General features: G+C 38.8%; 3 protein-coding genes and 1 long non-coding RNA gene across 6 annotated transcripts; 2 read left to right on the top strand and 2 right to left on the bottom strand.

Moving 5' to 3' along the window:
* Positions 1 to 4,067: 4,067 nt before the first annotated feature.
* LOC132981553 (uncharacterized) lies at positions 4,068 to 5,104 on the bottom strand. The gene is made up of 4 exons (XR_009674605.1): positions 4,995 to 5,104; positions 4,592 to 4,659; positions 4,250 to 4,401; positions 4,068 to 4,150 (listed from the first exon to the last, which is right to left on the bottom strand). It is a non-coding gene; the product is annotated as an uncharacterized LOC132981553 (long non-coding RNA).
* Positions 5,105 to 12,938: 7,834 nt separating this feature from the next.
* Positions 12,939 to 15,941, top strand: LOC132982527 (uncharacterized). The gene is made up of 5 exons (XM_061049080.1): positions 12,939 to 13,706; positions 13,939 to 14,178; positions 14,362 to 14,600; positions 14,695 to 15,054; positions 15,484 to 15,941. Exons 1-4 carry the CDS (start codon positions 13,508 to 13,510, stop codon positions 14,761 to 14,763), a joined length of 747 nt encoding a protein of 248 aa, XP_060905063.1. The 5' UTR covers positions 12,939 to 13,507; the 3' UTR covers positions 14,764 to 15,054; positions 15,484 to 15,941.
* A 295-nt stretch (positions 15,942 to 16,236) lies between these two features.
* LOC132982528 (uncharacterized) lies at positions 16,237 to 18,069 on the top strand. Of its 2 annotated transcripts, XM_061049081.1 has the most exons (5): positions 16,246 to 16,376; positions 16,438 to 16,563; positions 16,917 to 17,057; positions 17,247 to 17,358; positions 17,495 to 18,069. In XM_061049081.1, the coding sequence occupies exons 1-5, from the start codon at positions 16,317 to 16,319 to the stop codon at positions 17,710 to 17,712; spliced, it is 657 nt and encodes a 218-aa protein (XP_060905064.1). In that variant the 5' UTR covers positions 16,246 to 16,316; the 3' UTR covers positions 17,713 to 18,069. The 2 variants fall into 2 exon arrangements, with proteins under 2 accessions (XP_060905065.1, XP_060905064.1); XM_061049082.1 differs by lacking the exon at positions 16,438 to 16,563 and having other exon boundaries at positions 16,237 to 16,376.
* LOC132982526 (uncharacterized) lies at positions 17,980 to 21,363 on the bottom strand. Of its 2 annotated transcripts, none has more exons than XM_061049078.1 (5): positions 20,997 to 21,363; positions 20,420 to 20,567; positions 20,074 to 20,322; positions 18,690 to 18,972; positions 17,980 to 18,270 (listed from the first exon to the last, which is right to left on the bottom strand). In XM_061049078.1, exons 1-5 carry the CDS (start codon positions 21,034 to 21,036, stop codon positions 18,202 to 18,204), a joined length of 789 nt encoding a protein of 262 aa, XP_060905061.1. In that variant the 5' UTR covers positions 21,037 to 21,363; the 3' UTR covers positions 17,980 to 18,201. The 2 variants fall into 2 exon arrangements, with proteins under 2 accessions (XP_060905061.1, XP_060905062.1); XM_061049079.1 differs by having other exon boundaries at positions 20,420 to 20,539.
* Between the last annotated feature and the right edge of the window lie 3,242 nt (positions 21,364 to 24,605).

The following is a 24,605-nucleotide window of genomic DNA, read 5'->3' as shown; positions in this document are numbered from 1 at the left end:
ATCCCAGCGTTTTGAATTTCTCCAGCTGATACAGAATTTCAAATGTCATACAGAAATACCACCAGCCTTAATTTTGTGAAATACAATTAGAGACTTTAAACACATACCAATATAGACGCTTCATCCATCACATGAGAGGTGGTTTTGTATTTTTGTTATTTTTTTAGCCAGCCCTCTTTTTTGGCCTCAAACTTAAGCAGTTTTTTGGCCAGCCTTTGCTTCCTGGGCTGCACTGTCTGACAGGCCTTGCATGTCTTTGTGGCCACAGCAATGACTGCTTTGCAGCTGATACATGTTTTTGTCGTAGAGCCTCGTGGCATCTTGAACCTGGAATAAAAAAAAGTCACACAGTCAGCTAGGGTTGTCAACCTTCCATGATTGGTCTGGAGACTTTATGAATTTGCCTCAGTCTCCAGGAAAATAAAAAAATAAATTTAAAGCGATCTGTTGAAATGCTGCATCTAAGCTGGATGTTGGCATTGGGTAACAGCAGGATTTCAGTAAATTGCATATTTTCATTCATGATCATCATATCAGAGCAGGATTGACTAGTGTGTTTTTTTGAGAGAAAGGGAGACCCCCACATGAACAGGCAAAGTCTACTTGATTAAACATTCCTTCAACCTTTACTGAATAATGATATGGTAATCTTATTAGAACTATTAAGTTAATTATTAATCAGTGATCCAACTTGATAGTTTAGTCATTTTGTAAGACTGATTTTGTTAAATTGTTAAATCTTTTCTGTTTTAAAGTTCTAGTGCCCCATCCAGAGGTGACTCATTGATAATCATCTCATCTTTTTTAATATTGATAATAATTTAATAATTATATTTATACAAAGTGGGCAGACAGGATTTAAAGACAGAAATTAACATGTCTATCATACTTACATTCCCAAGGCCAGGAGTAGTTGTCCTCAGCCAAGAGCTCGTTAGGCAGAGGGAGTTTGTCAACTTCCCCAACAACAGCATTATGTTTACTGATCGGCATCTTCCAAGGCTTTCTTTTCTGCAGCAATCTTTTTCCTTAGCTGATGTCTCCGCTTATTGCCATCTACAATGTGAAAGAAAAAAAACCATCTATTGTACACTTACAGACTAATGAACATCAATATGAGCAAGTCTAGGCTACTACAAAACAGATTTTTTAAATGAATAAATTAGCTATTTTGACAATGTATAAAAAGGGTACTGATTTAATTTAGTCACTTCTTGAAAAATAAACAAATCTTCATTGGTGGTGGCATTTTATCTCACCAGACTGACGATACAGCTGATATTTTCACTGCTTGATGCTCAGATACAGTCCTTTTATGGTTTTTTCCAAGTCATTTTGACTGGTTGATCCTTGTGAAGAGAAATATAAGATTCATTCACACCAATATCAGTTTCGATCAACCCGTTTTCATCTTACCTAGACCAGAACAGAGCCAAATGAGTCTTTGAATTGTGCAAAAATTAACGTTTTCACTGTACCTGCTGTCCACTGCTGAACATCTGACACCCATTGCTGGACTGTGTCCTCCTGTAAAGACAACTCAGCAGTGAGTTTCTGAAGGTCCTCAGACGCCTCTGAAATCCTTTGTACAGTCTGTCAAAACAAATGTTGAAGTTACAAACACGTGACCCAAATTTGAAACAATCGTGCTTAAGCATGGTACGGGACAATTTTGCTAGTGTGAGTGTGCACTTAGTCATACAACACCGGTCTGGTCTGTACCTTGCTGTATCTTTTGGCCAATGTCCGGTCAAGGTTTTCTGCCTTCCTTTTGTTCCAGCCACTTGCCTGGATGGTAAGCATGTCTGTGCGAACTAAATAGACACTGCATATTAGGCAAGGAAATCAAAAACGAATGAATTAGATGCAACTAAAAAATACTTACCAGCCTTTGACATGTACTTGGAACATATGGCTGCTTGAGAGAGGAAGCTGTTGACCTGTTCAACCTCCTTCCCCATTGTTGTCCCTGCTCCTTCTTGATTACGTCCTCCCCATTGCAACTACAACATATTGACTCAGATGTTAACATTTGGAAAACAGAGTGGGTTGGCAGAGGACCAACAGTAATAACAAATACAGTACAAGTGATTGTCAATCATTACCTCACACATCCAGGAATGTGCTTTAGCATGCATGATGGAGAGAAATGGACGCATGCTCAGCATCCTTGGCCAGAAACACGCCATCAAAAAATCCACTAGGTCTAAAGAAATAAAAACCCAAATATTGGTGAAACTTACTAAGGTACCATTTATGGCAATCTAAATTTTAAATAGACAAGAATTCTACACACCCTGGTTGGCTCTTGAAGCGGTATAGTTTGCGGTTCCCATCCAACTGCAACAGCCAACATGGAGGGTGTGCATGCAGGGCACTGAAAATGCTGCACTTGAGACAGCCTTTCAACCTCAAATTTTGCATAGGTCCATTCCAGGAATGACTTCTGCATGGTGTCTCCACATATTTTACCACTCTGATAGCAAAAGGAAAACCAAAATGCATCATAAAAATCATATAAATATATCTGAAAATCATTCCAAGTTGTGGACAATTACTTGCATCATGTACTCACCCGGCCGAAGAGTTTTGTGCGCTGTTCAAGCATGCTAACAAAAGCTTGCTGTGACATTCCTGGTGCAGTGATCTTAAGATCCTCATACGTAGTGAACAAATCCACTGCGTACAAAGTCTCAAAATTGACTGTGGCTGGCCAGTTGCCACTTTCAACCAGATCCCCTATGCTTACTGACAAAGTCTTTCTGCAGGAGCAACTCATAGTTGGAAGGGACAGATTGTATCGTCCTGAAATGTAAGAGAAAAATAATTAGCTTAATTCACAAGCCATTTAAAAGATCAGAATGACTTGCTTTCCTGCAGAAACAGTCGTTTGACCAGTGGAGCAATCGCAGCAGGGAAGCATTATTGGTAAAAAGCATTCTAGGAAGCAAGGGAAGAAACATTTTACATTACTGTAAAAATCCATTTAAACTTTCAACAGTGGGTGTGTGCTTTCATTATGAAAAAAACTTAAGGGTTAGGGTCAAAAATCAATAAATCACTGAAACTTCACAAAAGATGCACTTTGGATTAAAAGAATGTAACAGTTTTAGTAGGCCTATATGATCTTGAACATAGAAAGTACCTTTTTCATGCTAGGAGAATTTTCCTCCCTCATGTTCACTGTAAACCCGAACAAGTTGAAAGTACTCAAAATGTTTGTCGAAACTGATTACCTCAAAGTTTTTGAGTAGTAGAAATAACAATTTTGAGTAGAACTGAAATTAAAAAATATAATTTCAGTTCACTCAATTGTTTTCTTATTTGCTTTTTTAATTTTTAATTTTTCCCAACTCAAATGTATTACTTTAAAAAAATATATTTTTAAGTTATGCATACTCGCTTTAATTGATTTGATGATACTCATTCAAATTAAATCCAACCAACTGTTTTACTCAATAAATGTATTTGTGCTCAACCCAAAGCCTGGGGGGAAATCTAATCAAAAAAATAAATTGTACAAAACTTATACACCAAAGGAGAAAGATGAACAAAATAACTTCTCATCAGCTCAAAATGTACAAGAAAACCCTCATTTCAGTAACAATTGTTAAAAAATCGTAATACAACTCACTTTGTTCAGTTCACCTTTTTTATTCACGTTTAAAACAATCTATAAAACTTGAAACAACTGGACTGGTTTTGTAGATCCAGTCATGTGCACTGTATTTTAATGGAAACATTGACAGTGTTTATTTTACACAGGATTTAAAGAACCTTAAACTGTGCTATAAGGTGCAAATTAAGGACATTATTAGAAATAACCAATAAATTTAAACAAAATATGAGAAAATAACTTTTGTGGAATCAAAAGCAAATAAAGATCCAATGATTTAACATAACGAATCACACGTATCATGTGCTGAGGTAGATAAGGAACCTTATAAAATGATTACCTTCAGATAAAAACCAACATTACGAAAATGTGCATCATCCAACCTACTTTACAAAAACAGTTTACACTAGTCATTGATATTTACATTTTCGTAATTGCACTGAGTACATACCTTGCAGGTCTTGAAGATCCCCTTGCAGGTACAATGGGAGGGTATGAAGAACCAGAGTGCTTCTTGTGTACATCATGCTGTTCCTAGGCCAAAAAATAAATTCCTTTTTAAATTCTCATTATGACTATAAGAATAAATGATCATTATTAACCTTAGCTGCAGGTTGCATGTAATTTACCTACAGCTTATAAATCCTCCTGCAGCGCCTGTCTCTCATGTCGCTGAGGCCTTCTGCCTGTATGCTGTTGCAGCGTGTGTTGGTCCAGCTGGCTGTAGAATGTGTTGTGAAGGTTCATATTTGTGATGCAATGGAACTCAGCAAACAACTGCAGACCTACAGGAACATAAAAGTATATCGATGAACAGTTTTTAACTGTAACACTGATTATTTGTAGTTTTACTTAATATTCCGTTTGATCCAAGGTAAACAGATTCAATTAGCAATATGACATAATTTAGATTATTGCAGTTCATCATAATCAAATGCTTATGTTTATTTTAATTTAACAACAAATCATACTCACCAATACAAAGGTTGATATGCAGTGAGTCAGGTGACTGGGGGATGATGAAATGCTTTCAGCAGCTCTCCCTTAATGGGCACAAATTATATGAAAACAAGCTAAGATTAGTTAAAATAATGGCCCTGTGAAAAACTGCTTGCACTATATACTTGAATCTATTTTATAATGTTCTGTTGAACAAAGACATGTATGTTTGTAAGGCAGTACAGTTCATCACACCGCAAACTACAGTTTCAACAAACAGCCCTCACCAATATGAAACTTTTGTCACCACAGTGGAATATGTCCCTAATATTATAATGCAGTAGACCATTAAAGATTATCACTCTACTGCTGGAGCAGACAAAAGGCTGTGGGTTCACAGGTAATAATATAAAAAGTTTAGAAATGGCTTACTTCTTACCTGATGTCTTTAAAGCTTGAAGTTCAGTGCTCTTCCTCCACTTCAACCTGATGGGAAAGATCAGTCACATACGATATAAATACAAACCAGGATCACTCATTAAACAAACATATTTTAGTTAGTCACACAACTCTCTATTTAATGGTTTATTAAATATTTAAAAATAATATACGTTGCGTTCCGTTCTTCTTTGTCATGCAGTCTGACAAATGATTGTGACGAAGAACATTATATTTTATCTCAAACACATTACTTTCAGCGCAGCAGCTTACCTGCCTCCACAGTAGGACCAAAGTACAGCTAAATAACGTTGCTGCAGTTTCAACAACAGTTAGCTCAAGATATTAGCATGCTAACGTTATACCTTCTGTCAACGTTATACACCTGTAAACAGACACGAGAAGTTTGAGATACTTTTTTACTCACCACAGCAGATGACTTAGAACAAGGAACAGCCCGAGACTTTAAATAATGCCAGTCAGTTGAATGGTAGAGTCTTCAGTCACTGGCACACAGTCATGTTGATGTTACCCTAACTTTCAAACTTGTGGCGCTTTATGGCCGTTGTGAGTTTTTCAAAAGCGTGAGTGAACGTAGCAAGGTCGATGACGTCATATGCTACGTCCCTCTGTTAACTCAAAATATATGATTTAGACATGGATATTAACTCAAACACATTGATCCATATTAAATTAAAACACATCACTCGTTCAGAGAACTCAATAGTTTATTCTTTTGTTAACTAATTAGCTGCTTTTAAGTTCTGTACCCTTAATGACTTTGAGTTAGTAATACTGTTCGGGTTTACAGTGTTCCTTGATGTGAGTTGATGGTGGCAGTGGCCTGAAGAATCCCTCTACCATTGATGATCTGTTATGAAGCACCATGGAGTCGTGTATGGCGAGATCACAGGCTGTACAGTGAAGTGGTCTTGGTAAACAATCATGACACGTCACAACTGCAACCTTGGATCTACAGTGGTGGCATATTCCCTCTTTAGGCTTCTCGGATAACAGCATCTGATTAACCATAAAAGGCCTTAACACAGTCCACTTTTCCAAGCCGGAAGCTTGCCTATCCTTCCAATGTGATGGGGCGGGTTGTGGAGTGGGTCCCAAGAGGTCTTGTACTTCTTGGATGAGGGAGCCTTTAAAATAAAGGAGGGGGGGGGGGGGGGGGGGGGTTATAGTTATAAAGCAAGGGTAAAACTTAATCAGTACATGACAAGTAAAGAAACAAGAATAAAAAGTACCTATGTCTTGAATGGTCCCACTCTATTGTCCACTAGTAGATGGAACACATCCACTAGTAGACGGCGAACATGAAGGGTCCATGCTTCCAGAGGTAACTGCAAGAGTGAGTGTACATTTTTATTTTACATTCATTTACCCAGGTTAGTCCCATCAGAGATCTACTTTTCAAGGGACACCTGGTATTTTAGAACTAATTTCAAGAATAAATAAAAGTCCTGAATTGATTGGGAAACAAAACTAACCTGTGGCTGAACTTCGCTTCCGTTTCTCCCCAGTTCTACTCCTTTTTGGGAGAGGATTCCCTTCCTGGTCCACCTCAACCCAAACAAACTTTTCTGAGCCCGTTTTAGACGCTCCAGGAGTTTGCTTACTTTGATCCTCCTTAAATAAACACCACAGCACATGCTAGTGTTACTTAATCACCACCTAATGTTACAAACATTGATGTTACATTCTACATTACATTACATTGTTACATTCTGTACAATGTAAATTTCCCCGTTGTGGGATAAATAAAGGATTATCTTATCTTATCTTCTACAAATAAATGTGAATTTAAGCGTCCGAAGCGTCACTTCAGGAAAGACCACTCTAGTTTTTGCATTTGTAAGCAGACAATTAAAACATATAGCCTACCTCGCACTCATCCAAGAGCACATCAGTAAGAAATATGGCATCGTCATCTTCGAGCGGATCCATTGTACTTCACGGCGTTGAATCGATGGTGAACTAAAAGTTACCAGGTGCGCGCCCTCGGCCTTTAAACCGACAGTGGGCGTGACTGCACGATTGCGCATGTCAGCAGCACACTGGCAGACCATAGCAAAATGAGCTTTTTGAATGGATTTTTGCTTAGATTCCTGGAATGGGATCTTTGGTTAACACAGATTTAAGATGTGTTTTTGCAACCAACCTTAAAAAACATCAGTAAATACCCCCTGAAAGATCTAATAAAGAGGTCGCTCACAAGTGACGATTATCAATACGTCATTATGTGATGTCAGTGTCATGCGCCCGTTTGTAGTTCTTATCGCCGGCCGTTTACTTTATTGATTGCATTTTCTGGTATTAATCTAATCCGTCAGGATTATTTTGTTAAATAAAATCATATAAATCACACATGAACAGTATGTACAGTATTGTCTCTATGTATCAAGGATTGTTACATGTTATAGTTTATAATGTTGCTAATATGCATCGATCTGTTCCAATCGTTTTATTAAATTTGGTTGTAATGAAAGACATCCATAAAAATGTAACAGAAATCATTATTTATTGCATAGGAGCTTAGTTTGATGTCTAGGGTCTGATGTAACCCGTTTTAAGAGCCACGAACCGAACGTCCACTTCCTTCCGGTTCGTTGTTGATAGCGTCCATAGCTATCACCATAGCAACAGTAGAAAACAGTCCAACGTTTTTCTAGCGAGACCTGAAAGAATCTTCGTAGAAACGAACAAACTAAAGATCATAAACATAAACCGAACGAAGATTATGAAGATACAATGTACATTTGTCGCCAGAAAGGTTATCAAAACGACACTTAAGCCTCAAACTATCTTAAAATATTGCATTTTCCACCGAAAATAGAAGGGATGTCCGCCATGTCTTTTTTTTCGCCAGGGGAAAACTGGGCAGTCACGTGACCTGAGGTATGCCTATACAAAAGAATAGGCAAAAGGAAACGTAGACATGTCACAATTTTAGAGCCCTTATTGTGAAACTACTACGTTTTGCGCTGTGGTCCAACGTAGGTATTACACATTTGATGAGACTGGGTTGAATAAAACACAGTACTCGGCGGCTGGCGCCCGCAATCCAACTGCGTCCGACCTAGTAGTGCCTAAAACAAACCATCTTGTTACCAAGTGGACATATAACGTTTTCTACAGTGATATTTAGATAGATATATATGTTTTACTTACTACTGTTTAATACTTTTCACAAGGATAACAGTGCCGTCAACTCCGGTAAACCCCCAGATTAATCACCTGCAATGTAAACAGGAAGAAAGACCATGATGCACTTGGCGAAGTAACCTTGTTGCTACTCAATGCTGCCACCTAGCGATCAAAACCTAAATCTGCCTGTGGCGGCCCACTTACAATCTAAAACTAATTTCTGTGACTTAATGTCACATGCATACGAAAACAACACAGAACATTTTCATCTAACCTACTAACATTTTGGAAGTATAACTAATGTAAGTGGATACAATAGATTAAAATGACTTTTACCACCCGGTTACATTAAAATAATGGAGATGGTTTCAGTTTAAAAAAGTGTTGAACCTTTGGTTTTTGCAGGAATGTTGGTGAATCTGTGGATAAATTCCTTCTTACTTTGTGTAGCTGTATGCACTGGTATGTGAGATTTGGAATTCCTTTTTTATTTTTCCTAAACGTCTGTCTTTTGTTTTATAACCAAAATTAGTTCTTGAGGTTTATTTCAAAAACATACAAACAGTATGATAACAACTGTTATCAACTGTTTGAGTTGCATTCATTTATGATTATTTATTGAACAGGTGTTTCTGTGTCTGTACCTAAATATGTAAATGAGCTGTGTATGACCACGCCCCCTCTCTGGAAGGGCTTGGGTGTCTCAGTCTTTCTCGCTCCATGTCCTATTGTTTACGGTGAGAAGGCAGACTCAGAGAGTAGAACAAACACCTAGCTGTGGGAGTGTCACCCACCTGGGGGAGGGGTTACTGCCCTTTGTGATGTCATGAAGGGAAAATCTCCAAACGGCCTGTTTGAGCACACATTTTCTGAAACGTGGAGCAGGCAGAAGACGGAGAGGATGGACTTTTCTCATCATTGGGGAGTTTGTAGACAGACTAGAGACACATGTTAGAGTTAGAGGAACATGGTGAAGTGGATTTTACATCATAGATGACTTAAGGATGAAAACTACAGAGAGTTGTTTACAGGTGTGAACAATGATTGTGAGGCAGCGTGCAAGATCTGCAAAAAAAGCTTTTCAACTTGGGACAAAGGGAATCAAAGCCGTTGACGTCCCACATGACACCTGAAGAGCTCCGACGCGTCGCGTTTATCTTTGTTTGGATCTTTAAAAAGTCTTACATTTTATTTTTAACAAAGAGTGTTGCAACCCTGTGTCTGAGCTTTGTCTGTAAAAAAAACTTTGAAAACATCAGCTACAATAGTGAAGCTGTTTATTTGTCCGTTCATTGTAGAAATCGCCTCCAGTTTTGTAGAAGAAGTAGCGCTGCTCCATCAGCATGTGAAGGCTCTGCACGCCGTGATGACAACAAAGACGTTCTGCCTTGGCATGTGCAGAACAAAGTTAACATGAGGGATAGGTTTGGGTTAGATAGATTCTTTATTTCGTGACATCACTGATATTTTCAAGTCAATGAAACTCCAAAAAGCATCATTGTGTTGAGTTTGCTCTGCTGACAAACGTAAAAAGGTTCAAATGTCTTTCACGGCTGCAGCTCTCCAAAAATAAGAACACAAACGTTTACCTGCAGAGACTGACTGAGTGTACGTCACTGATTCTTCACTAAATCTGTACAGATGAAGAGCGAACTTCTGTTATTACCAGAAAACCTAGACACACACAAACACACACACACACACACACACACACACACACACACACACACACACACACACACACACACACTCACAGGAAACAGAGTTATTGTTGTGATAGGTCCAAGGTCATCCATCTGTCCTAATATGTGTCCAACTAAGAACCAATTCAGGACCCATCAGCGGGATGGATGGAAGCTGTGTGTGTGTGTGTGTGTGTGTGTGTGTGTGTGTGTGTGTGTGTGCTGTCAGACACTCAGTAGAAAAGCAGAGCTGACAGCAGAAGAAGCCATGATGTCCTTCATGGTCGACCCTCCTCTGCTTAATGTCAGCCTGTTAATGGATCCTGCGACAGGTCGGCTCCCCGGTCGCCTCCACCTGTCCCAGCTGCAAAACAAAGACTAACACAGGCATCACACAACCCTCCAAGCTGCTCCCACCGATGAAAATCAAGAGCAGCAGGGGAGAGAAACTTTGGAGGAAACATCTTTGTTAAACTCTGCAGACGAGGCTGCAGAAGAAAAGCACACAAAATCACACAGAAGGACAGATTCGCATTTAAAAACAGATTCTACACTCGAGTAAGAGTTCTTCAGTCGCTGCTCTGAAATGTCCTCACAGTCTCAAAGTAAAAAGAGTCCCTGTGAAGGACGTTTCTGTTTGTGTGCAAAATGAACTGAAGGTCAGCTCATATTTGGAGGAACTGAAATCATTCTGACTTCAAATCAAAGAACAACAGAGAGAAGATAATGAACAATGTATGAAACAGCATCTCTGCCCTGAATCTGCTGCTTGTTGTACGTCGGCCATGTTGGCTGCTTCCCTTTCATCACATAGAAATCACATTCACCAGACGCCTCTTCTCCACGCTCCAGTTTCCCTAACCGTCTGATTGTCTTCTCACAACTTGCTCCCAGTTTTCTTCGGACGACCTGAACAAGACACCAAAGAATCCCATTGTATCTCAGTAATTATTATCATTATTAGTCCAAAACAGATGAAGGAAAGGTGAACTGTGGAGAGGGCGGCAAAACATGGGCCAGCTCTGCATGAGGGACATTGTGACCTCACTGAATGCAGTTGTGATCGCTCGGCACGATAGGCTTACAATATGTTAACCAATCTCCGCTTTCAGCTGCATCCTCCCCATGCCCCCTGCTCTCACGAGCCAATTGCAGCCCAATCTACTGATCTTAGTCCGTCACAAGACTATTTGCGTTTTGGTTTTAGAATTTGGCAGCTGCTGAGTTGTTTCTTCTATGTAATGTTGCAACAGGGCAGCGGCATTATCGCTCCACATCTAGAGCAGCACAAGAGCTAGTGTAGTAGGTTGAAAACGCTACATACAAAGTTTTTATTTAAACAGACACCCCCCTAATTTTTTGTAATATTTTATGAGCTATTCTAATTGTAATGACAGATTTCACATGGTAATATTCAGTTTACCCAGGAGATGGCGCTATTATGCCACTGTGGATTCCCTAGAGAGACTTTATCATTTAGTCCTGCACATGCGCAGTTCAGACAATAAACGAGCTGGCATGAGCAAGACACTAAAAGTTGTCCTCTTATCATTCCACAGGTAATATGAATCTTTATATCTTAACTTTAAGCTGGTTATGTATCTAATGAACATGCAGTTTAATTTCGCTGTCATGTTGTAACATGAGCTACAGTTTTATGTTTGTAAGATCAGTTTGTAGCTGTTTGTCATGACATGTAGCATGTAGCTAAGTTAAGCCTCGCGAGCCGGGTGAGATGGGAGTAGTTTCGTCAGTGTAAGTAACTCAAGTAAATGTAAAGTAAACGTTCCGAACAAGAGGAATATATGTTTTGTACATTGTTAAAAGTATTAGCTTCAATAGTTTGTTAGTAAAAGTAATGGTGATAATGATATGATTTTACGTTCTGTTTCACATGACATGATTCATAGCGTTCATGATTGTTGAACGCTACTGTGACGCAGCGGCGCCATTTTCTGGTTGTGTACAGAGACGCGGGAAAGTGTGTTGTTTGTAATTTCATGTTTATGAAGCTGTATGTGTAAAAGCTTAGTTAACTGTGAGACTAGGAGCAGAAGTCTAAGTAAATGTGTGTAATGTTATTTTATTTTGATATGTTTGTATTGTGAATTGTATATCTGTCTACATGTATTTAATTTAAAACTATTTTGAAGTATGTGAATGTATAGTATGTTAAAAAGTATTTTATTTTAATTTGTATTGTCAAAGAGTTTACTTTATTATTTGATGAAATGTGTTGGTTAATGGAAAAGTTAATGTGTCAGACAATAAACGAGCTGGCATGAGCAAGACACCAAAAGTTTGTCCTCTTATCATTCCACAGAGATTTATTTTAGGCTACGCAGTGCTTCCTAGCCTGTGTAACCTTTGCTGCCGGTCCAGATTTCCCCTAGGTCTGGTGCCGGTAACACTTGCATGACACACAGCAAAGCAAAATAAAAAACAATCAACTCGTGAATGCATTTAAGTTCAAGTAAGAAGCCTCTTTGGAAATAAGGAGTGCTGTAGGTACAGATACTTGTGTTAAAATGTACAGCTGATCATATTAAGCATGGAGACAAAGTGTGTACTCGTAACATCGTGACTTAACTCCATGCGTCCATTAGATATCACATCACATCCCCTAACATCCAACATTCTGTAGACCTTAAATATTTTTTGAACCAGGCTGTAAACATGTTCATTTCTGCTGTGACTTCCTGTTCTTCTGCAGCCAGCCTCTAGTGGACACTCAAGGAACTGCAGGACTTTACACTTCAAGTATCGGCTTCATTTTTCAACACAGGAGGTTGTCGCTTGGTTAGGACACTGTGCAGTGTTTCCCCTACCATTATATTAGGGGGGCGGCCCGCCCCCCAACGCCTGCTGTATTGTCAAACTTCTCTGGTTTATACTGAAATAAATCATGTTCATGTTCAACAAAAACAAAGACATTCACTTTGGGAGATGATTCTGAATCCACAAAACTTCTACAAACAAATATTTCCAGGGAGTAAGTTTGAAAGAGGTCAGCGATGAAATGGATCGAATACATTCAGTATGTTCTCTGACAATCAGGCTTCTCATCTAAAGAAGAAAATGTTTTCCAATAATGACGTCTGATTGCACAATTATGGAGGACTAAAAGTGCCAAAATGAAATATATAAATATATAATTAATTAAATCATTAAATGTGTCATCAATTATTTAATATTGGAAATAAATCAACAAATATATAAATAAATATATAATTATTTAATTAATTAAATGCATGTGTTATTAAATAATTAAATAATTATTTAAATGTGTCATTAATTATTTAAAATTGGTAATATATAAAAAAATAAATTATGAAACACATCATTAATTAATTAAATGTTTAATTAATTATTTAAAATGTTAATTCATTTTATGTAAAACCACATTTAATTATTTCACTATTTATTTAATTATTTCACTATTTACTTAATCATTTCATGGTCCCTACACCAGCAGTGCATCATGAAATAATTTTAACTGTCACTGCTGCTCGTCAAAGTTTCTAACATCTGATTGGTTACTCAGCAAAGCAAGTCATGACAGATCGATCCCAGATAATGGATTGAAGCAGTGAATGCACTCCGATACATTAGGTGGCAGTGTTCATCCGTATATTCGTTTCGGTACGCTCTTCATTTGTCGCCGAAAAAATAGTTGCTGATGATACAAGTGAAGACGGATCAATCACCTTACCCGTACACCTCGCCATTGGTGCAAAGTGTTAGGTGCAGAATGTCCAAAACCTCTCCGGAGCTGCTAAGAGAAGCAGCTAATTTGATTGAAGAAGCTCTGAGGAGAACTCCACCGGCAGCACAGGTACAGCAGATACCTGTCGCTACACCACGTACACCTGTTCAAGGTAGGTAAGGATAGCCAGATGTGCTTCTAAACGAAGCTAGCTAGTCGGCAGAATGGTGTTAGCATGTCAGCAGCCCTTAAGTTGGAGTATTATTAGTTATTTCTTTTTAGTTGTTGTTTGCTGTCTTTATTACATTTATCAGTGACATTCGTTGAAATTACTCTAAGCAGGGACTTAAGGATGTTTTAGCTGAGTGGCGATCATGGGAGCTGTAACATTTTCTCTGTTGCAGCCGAAGTAGCAAGGCTCTTTGCTCCATACTACAACAACAACAACAACTACAACAACAACAACAACAACAACAGCGGCGGCGGCGCCAGGAGACGGCCAGCACGGAGCCAAGTCATCCGAAGAAGCTACACACACACTTTCTGTTGTTTGGCTGACAACAAGGCTGATAAAGTTCCAAGCATTCAGCTTAAAGCAGACCTTCTTGCTTCAGGACTTGGAGAACAAAGGGTGATCTTTTCAGGTGGGTCTGAAACAAGAAATTTGGCAAAACACTGAGTCCTGACATTAGTAGGAGTTGTATTTTTAATTTCATTTTATTGCCATTTGTGTTCACCTATTTTACATATTAGACTCAAACTTTAATTACGTGATTCTCTTCTTTTCTTTTGGTATTTGAGTTAATGTGCATTATGTATATTTACAGGAAATGACAACGATCCCATGGTTGTAACAAATAAACTGATGGAGGTGTTTCCAAAGCTGCAAGAAGGGGAAGGCTTTGAGTTTCTAAAAATTGCAGGATCTACTCGCAGTCGAAATCTTGGACTTCTTCAATGTCCCAGCACAGGATACACCCTTGCCTATCTAAAAGATCCATCTACAACAATTGGACAGGCTACAATTTACATACGCCCACTTCAACAGGACCTACCCACTGATTCAGTATGGAAATTTACACTGTCACCATTTGATACATAGTTAAAATAAATTGCACTGTGGAGTTTTAATCAATACTTAACAGATTTGTTGTTCTTAGGAAAGCTCGGGACATGCCTCTGGTCCAGCCATCTCGTGTCACTTGTCAGAAGGAGGTTCCCTTCTCTGAAATGAAACTGCACCGAGCTAACTGTGATTGGGTATGCACTTGTTAAAGATATATAAGAATTACATATTAATTTTTATATTTAATATTATTTTTAGTTTTTGTGCACATAGATGAGAGGAAATGACTATAAAATTTTCTGAACTTCAAGGACCCCCATGCAGGAAACACATAGAGAAGGAGAGGGAGACCGTGGGGAGGAAAATGATAGAGAGCCACCCACTGACAGGGACAGCGTTCCAGTGAGGCCTGAAACATCTGTAGAGAGTGAAGTAGAACCAGTAGTGATTGAAAGTGAGAAGATTGATCTTAAAGAACTTGACAATGGTTTGTGTCATCACAGTAGGAATGCTATAATATTGTGCATAATTAGAACTCAGTCAATAGAAGAATAACACCTTTTAACCATAATAAATAACGACTATAAGACATGCCATTATCACTGCTGTTTTGTAGAACCTTAGAAACACTTCCTCATACAGTTCAACAGAACACATTTACACAGACTCCACATCTAAGTGAAGCTTGGTTGACTTAAAACAGCAAATAAGCATCATTCTGATGAAAGTGAAGTAGAAATGGACTTTCCTAGTATCTATTAAAAGGCTGTTGGATTCTGTTACATTTTTCAGGTGTTCCTTCTTTTCTGTTGATTGGGAGAGGTTATCTGCATTTAACATGCAAAGTAATAAAATTTTTTTTTTTTTTTTTGTTCTTGTCTAGACTGGAAGATTATTAAAGAACCAACTCTGGCTGCCCAAGTTTTCAAAGATAATCTACTAAGTGAACATGCAACTGGGAAGCCTCTTAAACTGAAAATGGACGTAAGGGAGAGTGAGGAGGACAGGGAACGGGCACTTCTCTCATTCTATAAACAGCAACAGGAATGGGCATGTCCACTTCATTGTACCCTTGATGGTTAGTAGAATAGAGTTCATAATATAAATATATATGTTACATTAATATCAATTGTATGTCTTATATGGAATGGTATTAGTGGTTTACTGGTCCCATCAGGTAATTTGGCTGATATTAATCATTATATGATAATCTGCATTGGCTGTTCATGCTGTCTGCATAACAGTTAATGTGTTTGTCCTTCCTTCCTAAAACTCGTCAAGCACCTATAGCCTTGTTACAGCTTGTTTCCAGTGTGTTATTAACAGTATACAGTATTCTTTTTTTTTTTTTCAGGTGATGCTGCTGTTGGACAGGGAGTGATGTGGTACTTTCTGACAACAATAATATCCAAACTCCAGTTTGGATTCAGAATGAATCTTGGTAAATGTGCTACTATTCAGGTTAATGTCATACATTTTAAAAGTTAATTGTTTGATTTTAACCCCTGCTCTGTTGGTACTTACAGGAGGAGTGGGCCAAACTCTGCTTTTTGAAGGTGAGCCTGACCATCTCATTCCAGCTGCATCAGAGGTGCTTATTGAGAACAACCTCGTCCGGGTTGCAGGAAGGATGATAGCCCACTCCTTTTTGCATGATGGCCCCCATGTCACCGGATTAAGTCCTGCTGTCATGTACTGTTCAATGGGGACCCTGAAATGGCAACAATTGTTGTCGAGGACTGTCCTGATCTGCACATCAGGAGTATTATAACAATGGTATGTAACACACAAACAAACACCTGGACAGGTGTAATACCTTGTATGATCTAAATTCTAGCTTGAACTTGAAGAACTTACTCAGGAACAGAAGGACACAGTGTCAGATCTTTCCCTGTCTTGGGATCTCCCAGCAGTCACTAAAACGAATCAGAGGTGGCTACATAACAAACTTCTAGTACACGCGGTGAGTTTCTCCTGCTGATTTTGTGAATTCTCCTTCTGAAATTGAACTCATCCCCCATTTATCCATCAATTATGTTTCAAGCTAAGCAATTCTATCACGTCTGCATTTCTTTTGCACATCTGTATTTCAATCACAAACTAATTGGAACTGCAGGCAGGATTATTACAGAACCTAAACACTCTTTAACTTGTAATCTGGGCAGGGAGTGGTTTGGTGTTGCAATATGAAAGGATATAATTGGGGAAAAATACATCTTAAGCACTGCATTAGAGTTTTACAAACACTTTCTACTGTGCCAACTTTTGTAGAATTTTAATATTTGGTCAGTAATATGGGTTTGGCCTTTCTTGTAGGTCATCGGGAGGACCATGCGCCAAATTAAACAGTTGAGAAAGGGATTGAAAGATGTGATGCTATGGCCCCTGCTGACATCTAGGCCAGATGTTGTCCCACTTCTTTTTCCGAAAATGGCAGGAATGCAGTTTGTACCCCAGGTGATTTAGTACATCCAACTTATTAACAATACTTTAAATATTAATAAATGTGTGTGCAAATCTTATTGTCTAATTTACTGAACTGGATATTTTCTCAATTACCAAGACTGTAATCTATATTCCTTTTCATCAGTGCTGAATTATAAATTATCCTAGACACCAAAATAATTTTTAAACTTTTTTTTTCAGATGTTCCTAGACAAAATCACATGGCCTGTGGAGGACAGTGATGATGATGAAGAACTTGACATTGAGTGCAAGTGCCGCATCACTGGTTTTCTACGGATGTTCATTGAAACAGGTATAGCTATCTTATTTTGTGATTTATTATGTCCCATAAACATCTCACTTAACACTGTAGAATATATGAAATGCATAGGGATTTGAACAGTTACAGTGCACTAACTGTGTTCTTAATCCACTTTCTGACTTTTTAGCTTCATCAGATACACTGGCCCAGTTGCTGAAATTCTGGGTCGGCTGGGAAATGCTCCCTCCAGAACTCAAAGTGGAGTTTTCCGGGGGAACCTTTCCATCATCCTCCACATGCTTTGAAACACTGAAGCTGCCAGCTCATTACAACACCTACAAAGACTTTGAGGAAGCACTTGTTGCTGCCATAGACAGTGCACACACTGGATTTGGTCTTGTTTAAGTATTTTCAGGCAATGATGTTGCTATGCTTTTATTCAGTAGAAAAGGTCAATTTGAGTGAAGTGAGTTCAGTGTTTTTCTAACATTTAAAATACAGTGCAGTATTTTCTTTCCCTGAAAATGATACTGCTTTGTTGTTGCTCTTCTGTCAATTGCTTGATACTTCAATGTGCATCACCTTGCTGTCCTTGCCTGTTGTCATTGGCTACATGAGGTTGAAATATCTCTTTATGCTAGACAAATTGGTTTTATTTGCATTAAAACAGCATATTATTTCAGATTTTTATTGACAAATCAAGTTAACTAATTCATGAGTGACATTTGCACATGCTAAATAAAATAAAAGGCCTGGTTAAGATATCAGTCTCCAATGATTCTTGACAAAACTTGCACTGTCTCCAAATATGATCCAATTGCATCATTTAAAGAAACTCCTGAAACTGGCAAAATGGCAACCTCTTCATCTGAGAGCTCACGGGCCATCTGAATCTCAGGAACTGACAGTGTCTCCATGCTGATTGTGAGGCCCATTCCAGTCGATCCCATAGTCTTCATAAACCTGAACAGAAGATAACCTTGATTGACATATTGTTTAAACTACTATGACATGTCATCACACAAGATTCATGGGATTGATCATTGGTCCTTATGTTGGTGACAAATTAAGTTTTAAGCACCATAAGAGACTTTGCTGCTCAGATGTTGTTCTGTCAGAGCTCAGGAGACAAGAGATTCTCATGTTTCATTGAAAAACAAGAACGAAGTGATAACAGAAACTCTTTTATTAAAATATAGTGGGTCCAATTATCATCTGTCTGAAATGTTTCTTGTAAGAAATTTGAGGAAAAATAAATCTGCTAAAGGTGATACTTTAATGAAACATCAGTGACAAACACCTCTATCTCCTAACCTACAAAATATTTATATATTTTTCAAAAGGTTTCAATAATAGTGTAAAACTACAATCTTTTTTTTAACCTCTGCAGGATCCTCCATGGGGCCTTGCTCTCTGTATCTTCTCCAGAGTTCATTAGGTGATTGATTCCTTTCAGTTCTAAGTCCATGAAAGTTCCAAGCATCTCTGAAGGAGCTGAGGGTTCTCTGAATTTGGGGAAGGAAGATCCGGTGCAGGGCATAAAGATGGACTTCGTTGTCTGGATTGAGTGTTCCCTGATCTTCCAATGAAGTGAAGATCTGATAGAAGAGATCAGTGCATGCATCTAGGGCATGCTCATAAACATCTCTCCACATCCTCTCTATTCTGCAATTAAAATGCAATTGACAAATTGTTAATTAATGTATAATCTCAAGCTTTAAAATACATTGAGCTGCTATGGTTTGTACAAGCAGTGGTGGACAGTAACGGAGTACATTTACTTGAGTACTGTACTTTACTTGAGTATTTGTTTTTTTGGAAACTTATGATTTTCACTCCACTACAAGACAAATATTGTGCTTTCGACTCCACTACATTTCTAGGAAGCTTGTCGTTACTGGTTCCTTTTAGGCTCAGCATAGCTTTGTAGTCAGCTGTTGGTGTTTTTCTTTTCTAAAATGCAATTGGCCACACGCTGTGCTCCTCATAGAAGGGAACCAATCACAGTCACCGCTCACACATGGGATGGATTTGGAAATACGTCATCAACGCTCAGTGTAGCAAGCTCTCCCGCCTTCATTCAAACAAAACTCGGCAATGGAGATGGCAGGAGAAGCTGAGGAAAGAGACTAAATGTGCACCATCTTTTAGGGATTTCCATCACTTTCCACAGACATGGAAAAATGCAGGGCGGTTTACAGATTTTATTAAGGCAAGGGTTATGTTGCCATGTAGCCAAGTGGTTCAACTGGATGATGAGTTCTTGAAAGCAGAGTTGTAGTTTGTTCGCGGTAATGGACTGAACAGTAAACTTGCAACTCCCCCACAGTGAATGTGTGGGGAGAAAAAAAAAGGCCCTCCTGTTTTTTTTGGGTGGGGATATTTAAATAAAACATTTAAATGACAATAGCTGTCCTTATTGTTTTTGATTGCATTTTTATGCTGACGTTTTTACAGGTGTTTCTATAGACTTGTAAGTCAATACATCATTAGGTGGTTTCAGAGAGTTACAAGGTTCTGTATAAGCACTGAGAAAACAATACAGCAATGCACTGATATTAGAAAATGCACTTTGTACTTTTGAATACTTAAGTATTTTTAAAAGTACTTTAGTACTTTAACTTGAGTAAAATCTTGACCGAGCAACTTTTACTTGTAGTTGAGTAAGATTTGACCACGAGTATCAATACTTTGACTCAAGTACTGGAGTTGAGTACTTTGTCCACCACTGTGTAATAGTAGTCGCCAAACAGATATTGTACCTACCGCTGATTGTGTACACTTCTGCCTGTGATGTGAGAGTTCCTGTTGGTACCTCTGCTCCTGATCATGAATTCTGCTACGTCTGAATTCTCTCTTCCTTTATCAGACCGTACTCTTGACGGCAGCCCGTACTGCTGAACGGCATTGATAAAGCTCTGTAGGACAGTGCTAACCCTATTATTGCCAGCCACATTCAGGTAGACCACCAGTCGACTGAATCCGTCCACCCCACCATGGACAACAAATCTCCACCTGTCAGACAGTTTTGAACACAAAAAAGCTTTAATGTGATAATTTCTTTGGACATCTATAGAAAGTTGCATTGTTTATCAACTAATATCACTGATACCTTATGAGCTTGTGGTGACCATCTATGTGCCATAAAGAGTTTGGGCCAGGAACAGAATACTGCCGTCGTCTTATTACATGCAGCCGTAGAGGTCTCATGTACACTCCCTCAGCATCCACTCTGTGCAAAGACTCTCGCAGTCTTGAGACTTTAGAGCAGAAAATAATCATACACTTATTGGCTATTTATTTTAAAAAAACACTTCAAATCTAACTGAGAAATACTGGAAAAAAAATACCAGTTTAAAATATTTATGAGTATTTTGATAGTGTTAGGGTTAGGGTGTTGTAATAAATGGCAACACCATGGATTTAAATTTGTAAATCCAGTACAAAACCACCACAGTCTCAAAAATTACCAGAGTTCACCTAATCTATCATCAACATGATATATAAAACTTCATAAGAACAGGATACAAATCTGGATTTACCCTGGAAATGAGTTTCAGATATATCAGCTGCTACGTTGCTAAAGAATACATACATGAGCCTTACCTTAACAATATATATTCTCATTGACCTTGCGCCTAGTTCATGGTTATTTATATTTATTCATATTGGGCTCGGATCGTACTCACTTGGAACACGCACACCTCTAGCATTCAAATGTCCACGCATTAGCTTGTAGCCGGTGTTTGGATGGCTTCTGTGGACTTCGCTTACAATACGGTCCAACTCCTCATCAGCATCATCATCAACAGGTGTGTAGAGATCTGTCTTTCTGCGCAGACCAAAAAACAAAATGTTACATTTCACTTAACACCTTTTAAAATGAATGACATCGCCAGTACACTACTAATAATCTTAATAAAATCCGTGAATTTAACTGTGAATACCTTAGGCCACTATGTTTCATGTGCCTTCTGATTGTCCTCTTCGAAACTCCAAACCTCTCAGCAATTTCACTCGCTGGTAGCCCACACCGGACATGATGCCCTAGAACGGCAGTGGGTATGTCAAAAGCCAGGCGCCCTGGTCCGTGTGTGTGTGTTGCGGCCCCGTACGGGAGAAGCGCTGGAGAACTTCTTCTAAGTTTGCGAACACTCTTCTGTCAATATCTTGGTCAGAAAGACCGGAAATAACTCCAAGAACTTCAATAAATCCCTCTGCTTTGCTAGCCACATGTTCAGGGTCCGAAATCCCAGCGTCAACATTCTCTGCCAGGTCTAAAATATCTGTTATTAACTCACGGGAGAGCTCATGCAGATCCTCTGTGATTGCTGCCATGTTTGTTTGTTTGTTTGTTTGGCGGGAAACCGCCTAGTCTGGCAACCCTGCAGACCAAAGCAATGGTTTGTGACTCCAGCGTTAATCCCGCCCACTGAGTTTGATGGGACAGGATGACAGATAAAGTTATTTCATGATGCACTGCTGGAGCAGGAAACATGAAATAATTAAATAAATAGTGGAATAAATAGATGTGTTTTTACATAGAATGAATTAACATTTTTAAATAATTATTTAAACATTTATTTAATTATTTATGTATTTCATAAATTATTTATTTATTTATTTATATATTACCAATTTTAAATAATTAATGACACATTTAAATAATTATTTAATTATGTAATTAATAACACATGCATTTAATTAATTAAATGATTATATATTTATTTATATATTTGTTGATTTATTTCCAATATTAAATAATTGATGACACTTTTAATGATTTAATTAATTATATATTTATATATTTCATTTTGGCACTTTTAGTCCTCTATACACAACCTCTCACATTTACTCTGCTGTTAATGGAGCTCGCAGGTGTTAATGATCTCCGATACAATTATTCTGTTTGATTAGATCAGGCTGCTTTTATTGTGCAGTGTTACAAATGTTCACTCGCTAAATGACGACATGTACAAAAACAATAATGAAAGTCTCCAGCAGATGAGTTCATCCTGCAGCAGGTAAACAGACTGTAACATTTGTAATGTAAGCAGCAGGTAAACAGGCTGTAAGATCTGCATAACAGACTGTAGCATATGCAGCAGGTAAACAGGCTGTAACGTCTGCAGCGGGTAAACAGACTGTAACATCTGCAGCAGGTAAACAGCCTGTAACGTCTGCAGCGGGTAAACAGACTGTAACGTCTGCAGCGGGTAAACAGCCTGTAACGTCTGCAGCGGGTAAACAGCCTGTAACGTCTGCAGCGGGTAAACAGACTGTAACGTCTGCAGGTAAACAGACTGTAACATCTGCAGCAGGTAAACAGACTGTAACATCTGCAGCAGGTAAACAGACTGTAACATCTGCAGCAGGTTAGCAGATTGTAACGTCTGCAGCAGGTAAACAGACTGTAACGTCTGCAGCAGGTAAACAGACTGTAACGTCTGCAGGTAAACAAACTGTAACGTCTGCAGCAGGTAAACAGACTGTAACGTCTGCAGCAGGTAAACAGACTGTAACGTCTGCAGCAGGTAAACAGACTGTAACGTCTGCAGGTAAACAGACTGTAACGTCTGCAGGTAAACAGACTGTAACATCTGCAGCAGGTAAACAGACTGTAACATCTGCAGCGGGTAAACAGACTGTAACGTCTGCAGCAGGTAAACAGCCTGTAACGTCTGCAGCGGGTAAACAGACTGTAACATCTGCAGCAGGTAAACAGACTGTAACATCTGCAGCAGGTAAACAGACTGTAACATCTGCAGCGGGTAAACAGACTGTAACGTCTGCAGCAGGTAAACAGCCTGTAACGTCTGCAGCGGGTAAACAGACTGTAACATCTGCAGCAGGTAAACAGCCTGTAACGTCTGCAGCGGGTAAACAGACTGTAACGTCTGCAGGTAAACAGACTGTAACATCTGCAGCAGGTAAACAGACTGTAACATCTGCAGCAGGTAAACAGACTGTAACATCTGCAGCGGGTAAACAGACTGTAACATCTGCAGCGGTTAAACAGACTGTAACATCTGCAGCAGGTAAACAGACTGTAACATCTGCAGCGGTTAAACAGACTGTAACATCTGCAGCAGGTAAACAGACTGTAACGTCTGCAGCGGGTAAACAGACTGTAACGTCTGCAGGTAAACAGCCTGTAACGTCTACAGGTAAACAGCCTGTAACGTCTGCAGCAGGTAAACAGGCTGTAACGTCTGTACAGTATATGGTACAGTATGGTAATTTCCTCCAGATCCACTTTTTAAGATTCTGCTTTAAATCGTCTTTGAAATTAATAACTCATGTTCTCTGAAAAAGGAACAAAGAAAATCCATCATCTGTATCAGTTGTAAGTCTGTAAAAACTTTGACCAATGTCTGCACGAGGTACCAATCTGATGAACCAATCAGACGCCTCCCTGTCTCCCTGCTCGCTCTCTACCTCTTACTTAGAAATCTTAGAAAATGACCAACCCTGCCTTTAAACTTTCTAAAAGTTGAGGAGCAGCATCAGAGGTGTACAAATAAAGAAGTTAAAAAACAAAAGTAGTCTGAACATTTACAGTTCTAGAAAAAAAAAACACTATCACGCACAGAGTGTACATAAAGTTGGCCTTTGTTATTGCACCAAATAAGTTCCTTTTATTATTGCACATAAGTATCAGAGGGTTAGGTTTGGGTTAATATGATAGATATTGTAATATAATAATATTGCACGAATGGTGGGAGTTAATTGTGTCCAGCTTTTTTTTTGTGATCTACTGGGAGCAGGCTTGGTTTAAAGAGTCTGACTGCAGCAGGAAGGAAGGACCTGTGGTTTCTGTCGCTGAAGGAGCTCTTACTGCACCATGCAGGGGTTGGGAAACATTCTCCATCAGAGGTGAGAGCTTTGCCATCAGATGAAAAAGTGTAAAAACTTGTTGGGTGCTCTTTGAAAAGGGGAATATGTTATCAAACAAAAGAGGGGGGAAGATACATATTTCAACCTAAAAATAAATACATAAAAAACACAAAGATACAAGTGTCTTTGGATTGGTCTGTCGGAAAGAAAAGCTGCCAACAGAAAACATGAAACATCAAAATCGTTGTTTAAGGCAGAGCAGCAGCTCCTGTGTTTTAGGCAGAATGAGTCAAACACAGGTCTGATTCCACAGATTTCAGCCGCTCCACAAATGGAGGTCGGTGCTCTCAGAGAAGGACCTTAGAGGTTCAAATTATCATTCAGTGGACTCCCTCTCTCAGGCAGGATCCAAAGACAGTACGGGAGCAAAGCACTAACGTTTTTAAGCACTGCGTCTTCCT

The sequence above is a fragment of the Labrus mixtus genome, chromosome 10 (genome assembly GCF_963584025.1).
Source record: "Labrus mixtus chromosome 10, fLabMix1.1, whole genome shotgun sequence".
NCBI classification, from domain to species: Eukaryota; Metazoa; Chordata; class Actinopteri; order Labriformes; family Labridae; genus Labrus; species Labrus mixtus.
The sequence above is the reverse complement of the archived record's forward strand: the minus strand, read 5'-3'. Positions and strand labels throughout refer to the sequence as shown.